This window comes from Molossus molossus, unplaced genomic scaffold (assembly GCF_014108415.1).
Source record: "Molossus molossus isolate mMolMol1 unplaced genomic scaffold, mMolMol1.p scaffold_m16_p_14, whole genome shotgun sequence".
Classification (NCBI taxonomy): domain Eukaryota; kingdom Metazoa; phylum Chordata; class Mammalia; order Chiroptera; family Molossidae; genus Molossus; species Molossus molossus.
In genome coordinates this window covers 44,484,643-44,499,923 of record NW_023425349.1, presented here as the reverse complement: position 1 = coordinate 44,499,923, position 15,281 = coordinate 44,484,643, and the positions used below count along the sequence as shown (strand labels likewise).

General features: G+C 40.5%; 1 protein-coding gene across 4 annotated transcripts in view; it reads right to left on the bottom strand.

The window, feature by feature from the left end:
* Window positions 1–1,624: 1,624 nt before the first annotated feature.
* Window positions 1,625–15,281, bottom strand: part of GNAQ (G protein subunit alpha q) — a 292,117-nt gene continuing 278,460 nt past the window's right edge. For 3 of the 4 annotated variants that reach the window (XM_036260800.1, XM_036260798.1, XM_036260799.1), the window contains exons 6-7: window positions 11,013–11,166; window positions 1,625–4,759 (exon numbers count right to left, since the gene is read on the bottom strand). In XM_036260800.1, coding sequence (XP_036116693.1) covers window positions 4,569–4,759; window positions 11,013–11,166 — 345 coding nt within the window. In that variant the 3' untranslated portion in view covers window positions 1,625–4,568. The remainder of the gene's footprint in view (window positions 4,760–11,012; window positions 11,167–15,281) is intronic. The other variant, XM_036260797.1, reaches the window with a different exon arrangement.

The window sequence follows — 15,281 nt, the reverse complement described above, 5'->3', positions numbered from 1 at the left end:
CTACCAGGCTGGGGTGCCGTGGGGGAGTGGGAGCACGTGACGGGTACGGGCGGCGAGAAGGAAATGGCTATCTGAGCACCTGCTACGTGCTAGGTGTGTGCTTACTCCGAACAGACGACTCTGGAGGCAAGAGTGTCACTGCAAGGGCACTAATAACTGGGAAGAAGGCAGGGAATGGATCTTGATTCTGTGAGAAAAACAAATGACAAGTTGAGACTCTGTACTAAGTAGCTACTGAACAGCAGATGTCTGGCTCCGAAAATCTCTAGCTAACCACATACAGCTAGGCCGGTTCTTGTCCTAATTTCCTGGGACCAAAATGAAATCCCAAAGACATATTTACCGGGACAGATCTATTAAGGCTACATATGCTGGCAATATGTCGAGATAATCAGACAAGATGACTCATTTTAATTGTTGTGTTATGTTTCTAACCAAAGAGATATCTTTGGAAGAAAATGCTAATGGAGATATACCAAGCACACCTTATTTGTATCCATGGAGATGTTGTCCATTACTAATTAAGTGGTTTTACACCCTTATTTACTTTTAAGAAGAGCAGCAATATACATGACAATATTTGGGTACACTTTATTTTTATATGGGTTAACATTCTGCTAGATTTCATTTCATTCATTCTTTTTTGAGAAACTGAAAACAAAGAGAAATTGAAGGTAATTTGAAGGTTATTTTCAACCAATATCTGAGTCTTGCAGTATTTCATTATGCAGCCCTTTCTTCCCATTATTTTTTATTTTTTTGCAAATAAGTCATTTTGACCCATATCCAGCATAAATAGCATTTCACCGATTCCTAACTTAAGACAACTGAAAATGTACAATCATGTGGCAGTATAAATTTTAAGATTACAGTTCGTACACCTTGACAATCAAGATAGTCTGAAGTACAAAAAAGTAAATTGTCCTTTAGCTGAATTACCTTTTTAAATATTAGACCTGCTAGTTAATCTACAAAAAAAAAAATACAAGTTTCCGGTGTTCTTCAAATACCTTTTGTAGATGTCATTTGTTAGTAAACAACATATGCAGGTTCCTAGGACCGCCCCCCCCCCCCCCCCCCGCCGCCCCCCAGTCTATTCATGACATTCAACAGAGCTCTTTACATGGAAATATTTAAAAAAACAAAACAAAACAAAACAAAAAACAAACTTTGAGGGGATGTGTTTACTTTTGAACGGGCGTGGTATTCCCTTTGTTTCAGATATGAGGCACAAACTTCTGAATTTAAGCTCTGTAAGGCATAGTACAAACCTCCAATTTACACCTAAGGAATTCTCTGTGGGGTGAACTGCCGCGTCACACAAAAAAGGGAGAAAATCATCTGTAAACTGGTACACGGCGACGTGTTACGTGAGTCGTGAAATGGCTGCTTGCCTTGGTATGCTGAAGAAAGGTTTTTTGGGTTTTTGTTTCTGAATAAGACATGCCCAAGTCACCAAAAAACTTGCCACAGGCCTCCGTCACCTAGAGCTTCAACAGGAGCCCAGTGGCACACACTGGTAACGCTTGCAATCACAATATAATATAAAGCATAAGTAAACTTTGTTTTTATACAAAACTGAAAAGACTCCCTGCCCGCCCCAGCCCCTTCCATAAAACCCCGAACAAAGAAACAAAAAAGATAATCCTTTAGCTTCGACTGACTAGTGTGGATACAATTAGGTCTCTAGGCCTCACTGTAGCTAGGGTGATCAATTTTTTCCTTTCTCAAGAGAAGGGATCTTGTCATGCGCCCTAAGAGGAACAGTGAGGCCACAAACCCGGTTCTGCATAGCGATTCCATCCCAATTTCGTCAAGACACATGTAACACTCTTTCCCTGTTTTGCTCAGCTTCTTCCGAGCTTTGAGATCAGGTTTAATCGACTACAATCTACGATAGCTCTATTAAATAGAATATCTTGATTCCCTACAACTGTAACACTTATGATCTCGTGATGAGGTTTTTCTCTATACACACTGTAGGCCTTCAAATGTTGTTTACTTTTTTTTTTTTCTTTTTCTTTTTTTTTTTTTCTTTTTGCTGCACCAAATTTAAGAACGCCCTTTCAGGCAAGCAGTGGTCTCTAGCTGTTAAAACATTTCCTTAGTGGATCACAATAGCTTCTAAAACTGCCTTTCTAATAAAGGCCATCAGAGAGGTAATACTAAACTGTGCGTTTGCCAAAGGAGAATATGAATTGTATAAAAGCTCATATTCCAATCCTAGGTAAATGGCAAAAGGTCTACAAAGTTGGTTTCCATGTTTGTATAAAAGCTCCGACTGATTTTAGGTATTTTGCTATGAAATTACCTTTTCTTATAATTAGTATACCTCTACTCAGGAATGTGCAAATGATTTTATACAGCACGATGCTAGTACCGCTCTGTACGACAGTAAGGTTTTTTTTTTTTTCTTCTTTTCTAAATGGAAAAAACAAAATATCCCTAGTCAGAAATAAACTGACAAATTTACATTCTCCTCTCTTAAAAAAGTAAATAAAATAACATTATTCAAAATGTGAATTAGCTATAAGACATACAATTACATAGATACATATCAATACAGCACATTCAATCTGCCAAAACAATTAATGATCACAAAGCCAGTATGGATGCTGCAGTATCAAGAGAGATGTATGCACAATGATTAGAGCATTCGTGATTGCACTAGACTTACAGGCAGTCCGTTTCTCAGTTAAATTACAGGTGCTTTCTGAGCAAGGAAAAAAAAGGAACCTGTGCTGTTTGAGGCTGGGAGAATAAAGAATGAGAACATTTCATTACTATTTAGGAACTCTGGTACTCATCAAATACGCCATTAATTTTCTGTTTGCTGTTCCAAGAGAGTGATTTATATGGAAGTTCTGACTCATGCCAAATAGTATTATAGTTAAAATGAGACCAGTCATGGCCTAATTCTAACTTCCCAGCAGGTTTAAAACAATCATGATTTATTTTCTTAAATCATTATTTCAACTCAAGCTGCTTGACAGGAGAGCTCATCGTTCCATGTGCTGTTTTTTGCATTTGTTGAAAAGTGCACATAAAAAACTCCAAACATCTCTCTCAGGAGGTTCAGTGACATACATACATGTTCTACAGAACAATGAGAGGTTCCTTTTGAGTTAAGTTCACAAATCTTCCTTACGTTCAACTTAACCAGTAACCAGTTTAAAAAGGTTCAAAGGCAGTAAACTAGCAGTAGCTTCAGAAATTACAAATTAAAGGTGTCAGAATAATACTACCATTCATTGTTCTTGGCAGACCTATTCAACCTTAAAGAACACAAGTAAAACTGGCTTCCAATGAGGAGACAGAAGCAAATGTCACGTTGCATCGGGGAGGACACTTTTCCACATTTTGGACACTCAACATGGAACATGGAGATAAACAATGTAATTTAAGGTCAAAGAAAAGAATGGACCATGAGAATCAAATTGACAAGTTACCAATTGTTTGGCAATTGGTGTTTCAGGTTCATTCTCAGCCAATCATTTTAGGCTTCACAGTCTTATTCGCTTACATTTTAAGATACCGGCTTTTAGCTTTTAAGTTTTTCTTACTCTGTTTTACAAAAAGCCAGCTTTGGCAACATGGACCCATAATAAATGTCATCTAAAAATTGTGGCCCAAACACTAAGAAAAAAAGGGAGAAAAAAGTCTTAACCAAGAGGGAAAAAAATTAAGAGCAACCTACGAAAAGACCCTGGGTAGCAGCCACTGGGGTAATGTAGTGTCTGTTGGCATATTTTTGGCATGTGTAATTTAAAGAAGAGAGGGTGAAGAAAGGAAGAAGGAAGGGAAGAAGGACAATGGCACATGGCATTTCAAAAGAAAGGACTCCTGTGTGTGTCTGCCCTCCCTGCTACCTCCTGCCCATTCCTCTGAGCAACCACGCTACGGCCGAAGGCAGAAATCCCAAAGAAATGACGCGGTGGACGGGCCTCTGGCCAAAGTGAGGCAAGACAATATACTTATATAAAAAACTCTACGGGTGTATCCAGAGCAATACATTGAAAACCACAGTATTAATACTTATAATCCTTCAGCAAAAACTACAAACTGTTAAATTAAGCTGATGCTGATGGCTTAAACTGAAGGATGTTGTCCCGAACTGTTTCATTCGAGAGAGAAACCTGACCAAGAATGGAACTGGGTAAAGGCCATTGTAACCCAGGAGAAACCAGGAGGGAGGTGGGGGTTAGGGAAAAGGAGATCAGCTTCCTTTGCTCAATAGGAGAGAGAGAGAGAAACAACTCTTATCTTTGTGAGTGCATGACTGAGAATTTAAAATACATGGAGTCACGAGGTTTTGCCTAAACAAAAAAAAAAAAAAAGAGAGAGAGAGAGAGAGGAAATGTGCTGGGACTGTACTTCAGCATCCTGTTTTTCCTCTGAATAGTTAAATAAAATCATAATATTTACTACAAACTCTGTGGACACACTCACAGAGTCCAGGACGGCAATAAATTAGTATTATGCAAATCGTTTTCCACAGAAATACAGTCCCTCTTGTATAGCTTTCATAGCCCACCAAGGAAGGGAAGGGCAGTGTCGAGGAGGCACACTTAGACCAGATTGTACTCCTTCAGGTTCAACTGGAGGATGGTGTCCTTGACGGCGGCAAACACAAAGCGGATGTTCTCGGTGTCTGTGGCGCATGTGAAGTGGGAGTAGATAATTTTGTCACTGTCTGGGTTCAGGTCCACGAACATCTTCAGGATGAATTCTCGAGCTGCCTGGGCATCTCTCTGGGGTCCTGTTGGCCAAGGGAGGAGAGGGACAGTTTCTTAGCTGATGTGTTAATGCGGTCGCTCAATAAATGTTTACTGGGCCATGCCCAGAAAGATGACATCTGTATTGCACCTTTTTAAAATAAGGTACCTGCATTTTTTTTCCCAATTCCAGTTGACATTAGTTTCTGGTATACAACATAGTGATTAGACATTTACGTAACTTATGAAGTGACCACCCTGATAAATTTAGTATCTGTCTGAAACTGTACATGATTATTACAATACTACTGACTATATTCCCAATGCTGTATTTGAATATGCTAATGACGGGACTATCTGTACTTCTTAATCTCTTCTCCTTTCTCACCCATCCTTCAAGCCCCTTCACAGATGGCAACCATCAGCTCATTTTCTGTATCTATGAGTCTGTTTTACTTTATTTTGTTTTTTAGATTCCACATATAAGCAAAATCAGAGGGTATTACCTTTCTCTGTCAGGTTTATTTCACTTAGCCCCTCTAGGTCCATCCAAATTGTTGCAAATGGTAAGATTTCATTCTTTTTTATGGCTGAGTAATACTTCATTGCATATACATACCACCTCTTCTTTATCCATGCATCTATTGATGGACACTTACGTTGCTTCCATATCTTCGCTATTATAAATAATGCTGCAATGAACATAGGGGTGAATATATCTTTCTGAATTAGGGTTTTGGATTTCTTTGGATAAATGCCTAGAAGTAGAATTGCTGGATCATATGTTAGTTCTAATTTTAATTTTTTGAGGAATCTCCTTACTGTTTTTCATAGTGGTTGCACCAATTTACAATGCCAACAGTGCATGATGGTTCCCTTTCTCCAGGTCCTCATCAACACTTGTTTGCTGATTTATTGGTATCATTCTGACAGGTGTGGGGTGATGTTATCTCATTGCATTTTCCTGATGGTTGGTGACGCTAAGCATCTTTTAATGGCCATCTGTATGCTCTCTTTAGAGAAATGTTTGTTTAGGAACTTGGCCCATTTTTAATTGAATTGTTTGTTTTTCGATGTTAAGCTGTATGAGTTCTGCACTGCAGATTTTTTTTTAATCTTCACCCGAGGACATTTTTTGATATTTTGTTCAGAAAGAGTTGGAGGGCGAGAGAGAGAAACATTGACGTGAAAGGGACACATCAAATATTTACCACCCGCACGACCCACCCAGGGCCGGGGACAAACTGCAACTGAGCTACGTGCCCTTAGTGGGAACTGAACCCGGGTCTCTCTGGACTGCAGGCCAACTCTCTAACCACTGAACCAAACTGGCCAGGACTGCACTGCAGATTTGATCGGTTACAATCATCTACCCCAACACTACCATGTGTACTTGCTTCTCTGTCATTTTATCTTGCACATCCATCCATCCATCCACAAAATGTGGTTAGGTGAAAATAGGCTTGAAGGCCAGGGTAAGTTTAGCTTTGATTCCTTGGGTGATAGGGAACCAATGCAGGCTCTTTAGTAGGAAAATGATGGCTGATTTCCATTGAACTGAGTTAATTGTGCTGGTTTCAGCTATATAATATGTGCATACAGATCATATAGCTGCCTTAGGCTCTCTTGTCAATCTGCTTCCACAAGTCCCTGTGTTAGGGATCAATTTGCATTCTCCAGACTGAAATCTCTGTCAGAATAGAACACCTGTTCCTAATATCAGGTCCAACTACAGTCATGCTCTGCAGACTTCTGGTGTTTTTACACCACAGTCAGCCACCAATTCCCCATGTGTGAGGATTTAAAAAAGACTGGTTTATATTTTTGTACATTTATTCAGGGCCTCTTATATGCCAAGCACTGTCCTAGATGCTTTAAAGAAGGACTATGATAGATTTATCAGAATATATTAAAAATTTATTTAATAGTTTTATAATAGATTTTTAGATATGACACCAAAATCACAGGCAACAAAAGAATAAATAGATCTATTGGACTTCATCAAAATTAAAAACGTTGTATATCAAAGAACATTATCAAGAAAGTGAAAACACAACCTACTGAATGGGAGAAAATATTTGCAAATCACATATCTGAAAAAAAATATGTAAAGAATATATATTTTGCCCTGGCTGGTCTGGCTTAGCGGTTGGAGCGTTGGCCTGAAGACTAATGAGTCACAGGTTCAATTGTGGTCACGGTACATACCTCAGTTGCAGTTCGTCCGGCCTTGGTTGGGTTGTGCGGGAGGCAACCAGTCGATGTGTCCCTCTTACATTGATGTTTCTCTCTCTCTGTCCCTCCCACTCTATCTGATGATAAACTAAAAAATATCCTTGGGGGAGAATTAAAATAAAAAGAATATATATTTATCCAAAAAAGATATACACATGGCCAATAAACACATGAAAAGATGCTTAGCATCATTCATCATTAGAAAAATACAAATCAAAACCACAATGAGAGATACCACTTCCTATCTATTAGAATGGCTATAACCAAAAAAGTGGGAAATAACAAGTGTGAGAGGGACAAGCTGGCACGATGTGGAGAAATCTGAACCCCTGTGCACTGTTGGTGGGAATGTGAAATGGTGTAGGCACTGTGGAAAACAGTTCAGGGCTTCCTCAAAAAGCTGAACATAAAATTACCACATGGCCCAGCAATTCTATTCCTAGATATATAGGGTGGGGCAAAATAAGTTTATAGTTGTGACCATGGGAAACATAGTTTACACATATTATTATGTATTAATTATTGCATTATGTTCCATATCAACAACTGTGAACCTACTTTGCCCCACCCTGTATATCCAAAGGAACTGAAGCAGGTACTCTGACAGATACTTGTATATCAGTCTTCATTGCTGCATCATTCACAACAGCCAGAAGGCCCAACAGTAGAGGAATGGATAAACAAAAGGAAGTATACATGTACAATGGAGCATTATTCAGCCATAAAAATGAAGTTCTGATGGATTTCACACCATGCATGAACCTCGAAAACATAAAGCCAAATAAAATAAGCAAACACAAAAGAACAAACATGGCATGATTCCACTAATACAAGGTACTTAGAATGGGAACTTTGGTCAATGATTGAGAAAGCTGGTATCATACTAAATGAAAAAGTGCTGTAATTTCAAATGTATTTTATATGTAAATAAAATAATTTACTGTCCTATCTCTTCCAATGTAATATGGTTAAGTTATCAATTCCATAGCGACAATAAAAATACAACTAAAAGGCCCTGGCCGGTTTGGCTCAGCGGTTGGAGCGTCGGCCTGCGGTACAGAGAGACCCGGGTTCGGTTCCCGCTAAGGGCATGTACCTCGGTTGCAGTTTGTCCCCGGCCTTGGTTGGTCGTGCGGGTGGCAGCCACTCGATGTGTCCCCTCACATCGATGTTTCTCTCTCTCTCTCTTCCTCTCTCTCCCTCTCTCTCCCTCCCGCTCTATCTGAACAAAAAATGGGAAAATGTCCTCGGGTGAGGATAAAAAATAATAATAATAATAATAATAATAAAATACAACTAAAAGTCAGATCAGAGATGGAGAAGTTTCTCATTTTTCATAAAAGAACACTATCTCCCTTGTGAATGAATGAACTTCCATATGATTGTGTACTTACCCTATTTGGGAAAAAGGGTCTATCTATTTTTTCTTTCTTTTCCTTTTTACTCTAAAGAATATCAAACTGGACTCGAGTTCATTAAAGAGCACTTGGAGTGTGTTATGTTTTTTTTTAATCCTCAACTGAGGACATTTTTCCATTTTCTGTTCAGATAGAGCGGGAGGGAGAGAGAGAGAGAGAAACATCGATGTGAAGGGACACATCGAGTGGCTGCCACCCGTACGACCAACCAGGGTCGGGGACAAACTGCAACCGAGGTACGTGCCCTTAGCGGGAACCGAACCCGGGTCTCTCTGTACTGCAGGCCGACGCTCCAACCGCTGAGCCAAACCGGCCAGGGCTGGAGTGTGTAATGTTTTTAAGTCTAATTATGTTATTTGAATAAACATAAACTACAAAGAATCCATTATAGCCATCATAGCAGGAACAGAATTTCACAGTCTCGGGACAATTTTTCAGTTCAAGCCCACGTGGAAATGATCATTTCCCTTCCTACAGAGAAACGCGGAAGTGGGCAATGGATGCTACTGTAAACATAAAACACCTCTGCAGAGTGGGCCGAGAGTGGGTGCAGTCTTAGCTCATCTCACAAGGGCTCTGGGTCTCAAGTAATGACAGCGCATTTGCTTGGTGAATGACAAAGTGTATTCGAGCTGTGGCCAAGCTTCCTGTGTGTGTGAGGTATAAACGGGGGGGAGACGAACAGTGAACACCATCTTCAGATTTTAAGACATTCATAGTGGGCACATGTTGGAAGGAAAAGACTCATAGTGACGGGGAATCTGAGGAAAATATGACACAGGAGATATGTAAAGAGACCAGGAAGATGTTGGGGGGAGAGAAAAATGCTTTTATTGCAGAAAAACACAACCAGTGTGTGACGGGGCACTGGGCTGCACCTGCCCTCGCTCAGCCTGGACACAGCACTCTGTCGTGGAAAGACGCTGGCCTACAGGTGGGTGCTGTGTAGGGGAGGGGTCATTTGCCACCTACCGATCCTCACCAAATTCTGAGAAAGATTATGAGCCTCTGCTTCTAGAGATCTGAGGCATGCACGTGTGTTTTGGTGGAAGCCAGATGCTTCATGCCCATCTTATCTGAGCAGATGTTGTGTTGAAAGAAGTAGCCTGTTGCTAGGGGAGAGCAGGTTAACCACACACAAAGTCAGTTCCTTTCCTAGTTTTCTCAGGGAGACGGAGGAGTCCAGTGTCAGGCACTTAGGACTTGGGGGCAGGCTAGTGGCAGATTAAAAGGGAAAAAGGTGAAACCCTGTTCAGGCCAGGAAAGTATCTGTTTTTAAAGAAATAACGCACAAAGGAAAATGCACTTGGAGAGGGGATGGGAACACACTGCTAACAAAAACGGGACCATCTCTGGTCCCTGGTAACACCACAGGCGTTTCTACTCTCAGTTCACCAGCCTTCAGCCTTGCGGGTCTTTTACTTAGGAAGAGGGTGCGTAGTTGAATAAACGTGTCCAACGCATCCTCGCCAGTCCGTGCAGGTTTGGAGCTCTGTGACAGCCATAGCTCGTCCTCTACCTACCATTCTATCTAGACAGGGGTTTGGCAAACTCTCTCTGTCAAGGGCCAGAGTAAACATTTCAGGCATCGGATCTGTCAGGACTACTACATTCTGCTGCTGCAGCAGGAAAGCGGTCACAGACAGAATGGGCGCGGCTGTTTCAGCAGAGCTGTGTGGGGCTGCGGCTGGGACTCTCACTTATTTTAGAGTGTGGGCCCTGGCCAGGTGGCTCCGTTAGTCGGTTGAAGTGTCGTCCAAATACTCCAAGATTGCAGGTTCAATTCCCTGTCAGGGCACATGTAAGAATCTACCAAGGCATGCATGAATGGGTGGAACAACATATCGATGGATGTATTTTGTTATCAATTGATCAGGTATTTCTCAGTATGGATTGGATGTCATGTCCAGTTGTTCAGGATTTTACAGACTAGTTAGGGAGGCAAGATGTGTTAATAAGGAGGAAGTAAACAATGCAAAGCCATATGAATACTGCAGTGAGTGCTACTGATTCTAAATGCTAGAGGAAGAGGTTAGAGGATGGACACCTTTCCTAAGGATGATGGCACTTCGTCAGCCCAAGAGGCTTCCCCAAAATAAATATTTTGTGAATATTCACTATGCTAAAATAGCACACATATGTTATTTATCAGAGTCTACAAAATGATCAAATGAGTTTGGTCCTAAGGCCCAGAGAAATTAAGTGACTTGATCGTGGTTCTATAAAAAGGAAGTATGGATCAGAACCTGAGTAGCTAACTTCAGAGCATGGGCTCATGACCACAAAACAGTGTTCTCTTTCCAGGGAGAGGCACAAACAGACTGTCACCAAATGAAAAGCAGATACAGAGGGAATTACAATGGTTGCTACACACTGATTAACATTGCTGGATTGTTCTCTCCTCTGATACACTTATTTCAAAACACGCAAGAAATTGTTTTCTTTTGCTCTAACTTTCAGCATTGTTAGAGAATAAAATGTTTGATGTCATTAAAAGACGGAGCAAACAAAAATGTGTCCTTCTTTGGTCACAGCACACTTCTGAGGGCAAAGGCAGGGTACACTACGATGTCAGCTCCTGCAGTGATCCTGGGAGGGAAAACATCTCCCCAGCCACTGGGCTGGCTGAGCAGTGCCGACTTACCATCATATTCCGGGAAGTAGTCAACTAGGTGGGAATACATAATTTTCTCCTCTAGAAGATCTTTCTTGTTTAAGAACAGAATAACTGAGGAGTTCTGGAACCAGGGATATGTGATAATTGTTCTAAAGAGTGCTTTGCTTTCCTCCATTCGGTTCTGAAAAAAATCATCAGGAAAACACGGCATGAATTACTTGATTACTCAATCTGTGAACTGTGTGTATTTCCAAAGTCCAATCCATCTTCTGTATACATCTGGTTTTTGTAGCCTTGGGTTAAGCCATAGTAACTTTTATCAGGATTTACATGCAAATGGTTCAGGATACATATGGGCTGTTTTCATTATGCAAACTCGTAGGTTGAGAAGCAGAAGAGAATAATAATAAATCTGCTGAGATAACACCTTCAACCTTGAGAGGAAACAACCAAAGCCACAGAATCATGTTGCATCTGGCACACTGCCATACTTTCACCAAAAGTTATTTGTTCATGACCAAATAGTTAAGATCTGATTTCAGAGCTAAATACTAGGCTTCATTTTCACATTTCCTAAATTGTGTTTAATTTGGGGCATCGGAATTAACTCTATTTTTAAACAGTGAAAAATAAAGTTAATTCTTTGTCCAAAGTGCATCTATGTTTATAGAATTATTGCTATTTTATATATATATCTCCCCTGATAAGAAAACACATGGAAAAATATTTCCCTGTAATTTTCATATAGGATTGCAGAGATTATGTGGAAACTAGAGATACAAATGTGGTATTTCTAACCCCCCAGCTACTATCAAACCAAACTTGGTAACACAGAACTTCAATGGATTCTCAAGGAATCAGTCAGCTTGCTCTATATTGAAGACGCTAATCAAGACTACTCCCCAGTCAAATCACTCCTCTTAAAAAATGTACCTATCAGCCAAAAGTTGGAGAGCTTCATCTACATCTCCTTACCAGATGTTCCCCTCAAAGTCACACTCACCTCTAGCGGTGACCAGTCTCAACGTTCATTATAATTGCCATCAGGTGGCCCCAAGCCTGGCTTAAGCAGCGGCCAATCTTGGCCTAGAACACAGCTTCAACTATGTGGCCAAAAACCCAGTGGCACCTGGCCTCAGCTAACATCATGGTTCCCCCAAAGGATTCCAAGCCCAGCACAAGTGCCAGCCAGTCTCAGTTCGCAGCTTAGCTTCTCCCAAGCGACTCCAAGCATAAGACAAGTGGCAATCAACCACAGATCACTTGGTATCTCCTACCAAGAGGCCCCAAGCCTGGAATAGCAGTGGCTGACCTTGCCCTGCACTGGAGGCCCTCTCAAGAGTCTCCAGAACCAACATACCCAGTGGCTAACTCTACACCACACCACCCAACCAGCTACACACACACACACACACACACACACACACACACACACACACACACACCCCGAAAGGCAGGCTGAGCTGGCACCAGAGCATCACAAAAGCAACTCCTGCTCTGTGGAGTCTGCCCTTCCATAACAGCCCATCCAGTGTAGTCTTGGCCAGTCATCCCAGCCAATCATTCTGAAGATCTAACCCATCCATGGATGTGCCAACACCAATTGGGCATCAAATAAAACAGGAGGGCACACACAATCCACACAGGGGACACCCTTGGAGTACCTAGCTCAGGTGACCTAGGAGACTGAGCCAGAGGGCCCTAGAGAACACCATCTCCATAAGGCCGCTCTGTTAAGATGAGGAGATACAGTATATTTACTTAAAATAAAAACAGATAGGGAGTCAACCAAAATGAGGAGGCAAAGGAGCATGACCCAAGTGAAAAAACAGAACTAAACTCCAGAAAAAGAACTAAATGAAACAAAGACAAGCAATCTACTTTATACAGAGTTTAAAACACTGGTTATAAGAATGCTCAATGAACTCAGAGGAAGAACAGATGAACTCAGTAAGAACTTTAACAAGGGTAAAAAACATAAAATAGAAAACATGCAAATAATCAGTAAGAAATGAAGAATACAATAAATGAAATGAAGAATACACTAGAGACAATCAATAGCAGATAAGATGAAGCAGAGGAATGAATCAGCAATCTGGAAGACAAGGTAGTGGAAAACACCCAAATGGAACATAAAAAAGAAAAAATAATTTTTAAAAATGAGGGCAGCTTAAGGGACCTCTGGGGCAAGTGTACCAACATTTGCATCACAGACAGAACAAGGGATTGAAAACCTATTTGAAGAAATAATGACTGAAAATTTTCCTAACCTGGCAAAGTAAGTAGATATACAAGTCCAGAAAGCACTGATAATCCTAAACAAGATGAACCCAAAGAGGCCCACAACAAGACAAATTATAATTAAAATGCCAAAGATTAAAGAAAAGAAAATCTCTTAAAAGCATCAAGAAAAAAGCAGTTAGTTGTGTACAAGGAAGCTCACATAAGGCTGTCAGCTGACTTCTCAACAGAAACTCTGCAGGCCAGAAGGGAATGACACAAAATGTTCAAAGTAATTAAAAGCAAAGACCTACAACCAAGATTACTCTAGCTAGCAAGGCTATCAGTTAGAATTCAAGGAGAGACAAAGAACTTCCCAGACAAGAAAAAGCTAAAGTAGTTTATCACTACCAAACCAGTAGAACAAGAATTGTGAAAGGCACTTCTCTTATAAGAAAAGAAAGATGAAAATATGAGTAAGAAAATATAACAAAGAAGAAATTCTCACCAACAAAAACAAACAGTAAAAGCAGTGGATCAACCAAATACAAAACACATCATAATTAAAATTCAAAGACAAAGAGAGAGAATTTTAAAATCAAGAACAAAGCAGTTAGTTACATACATGGGAGCTCTCATATAACTGAAACACTTGTGCACTACTGGTGAAATTGTGAACTGGTGCAGGCACTGTTGGAAAAACTACACAGGTTCTTCAAAAAGTTAATTCTACTTCTGGATATTTAACCAAAGAAATCCAAAACACTAATTCAAAAAGATATTCAACCCTATGTTCAGTGCAGCATTATTTACAATAGCCAAGATATGGTAGCAACCTAAGTGTCCATCAATAGACAAATGGATAAAGAAGAGGTGGTACATATATACAATGGAATATTACTCAGCTATAAAAAGAGTGAAATCTTGCCATTTGTGACAACATGGATGGACCTAGAGGGTATTATGCTAAGTGAAAGAAGTAGGACAGAGAAAGAAAAATACCATAGGATTTTGCTATGTGAAGTGTAAAAAACAAAACAGAAATAAACTCATAGATACAGAGAATACACTGATGGTTGCCAGATGGGAGGGGGATTGGGAGGATGGGTGCAAAAAGGTGAAAGGGAGTCAGAAGTACAAATGGCCAGTTAAAAAAATAGTCATTGTGATGTAAAGTACAGCATAAGGAATAGTCAATAATATTGTTAATAACTATGCACGATATCAGATGTGTACTAGACTTACTGGGATGATCACTTTGTAAGGTATATAAATGTCTAATCACTATGTTGTACACTTGAAACTAAGATAATATTGTATGCCAACTATAACTGAAAAATAAATGAAAATAAAAAGTAAATGAACAAAAATATCCCATGCCTAAATTTGGTTAAGCCCCTAGATTTTTTTAGTAACATCAGCCAATAAGTACCTTTTCGTTTTTAATCTACTTTCAGCTGTATTTTTTTTATTTCTTATTATATCAAATACTTCTAGTTGGTATACTTGGATACATCTCCCTTCCAAATAAGCTCTCAAGTGCGGCTGACGCTGCTGACTCACAGAGCACACTTCGGGGGCAGGTGCGGAAGGCTTGCTGAGCCGGGACAAGGTGGAAGGCACTGCTCTTTCCCACAGCGGTGACAAGGCGTGCGCGCCGCCGCGTCCAGCCGAGGGTCTGAGTCCCTGCTACGAAAATCTAACCTTGCCAGCTTCATTCTTTTTTATTTTCCCCAATTAAGGTGAGCTAAGAGTCTGACATTATGCTGTATGAGTTGCTTTTACACTCTGCAGTGAAAATTCCTTATGCTTCCCCACTCCCAACTGAGAATATTTACGAAGCGACATGCTCCCTATCAAAGCCCGTGGGCTGCATCCTAAATGGACTAAATGAGATTTTCACATTTCACAGAGCAGCCAGCATGCAGATCACAAGGCACAATCCACCCTGCTCAGTGGGAACTGCCGTCTGGGAGGGAACAGCGGGTCCCAGGGGACTTCATGGCACTTGCTGTTCAGTCACTTTCCAGTGCATGGGTTTCGAGGAGGAAAACAAAACAGCAATGTAGGAGGCAC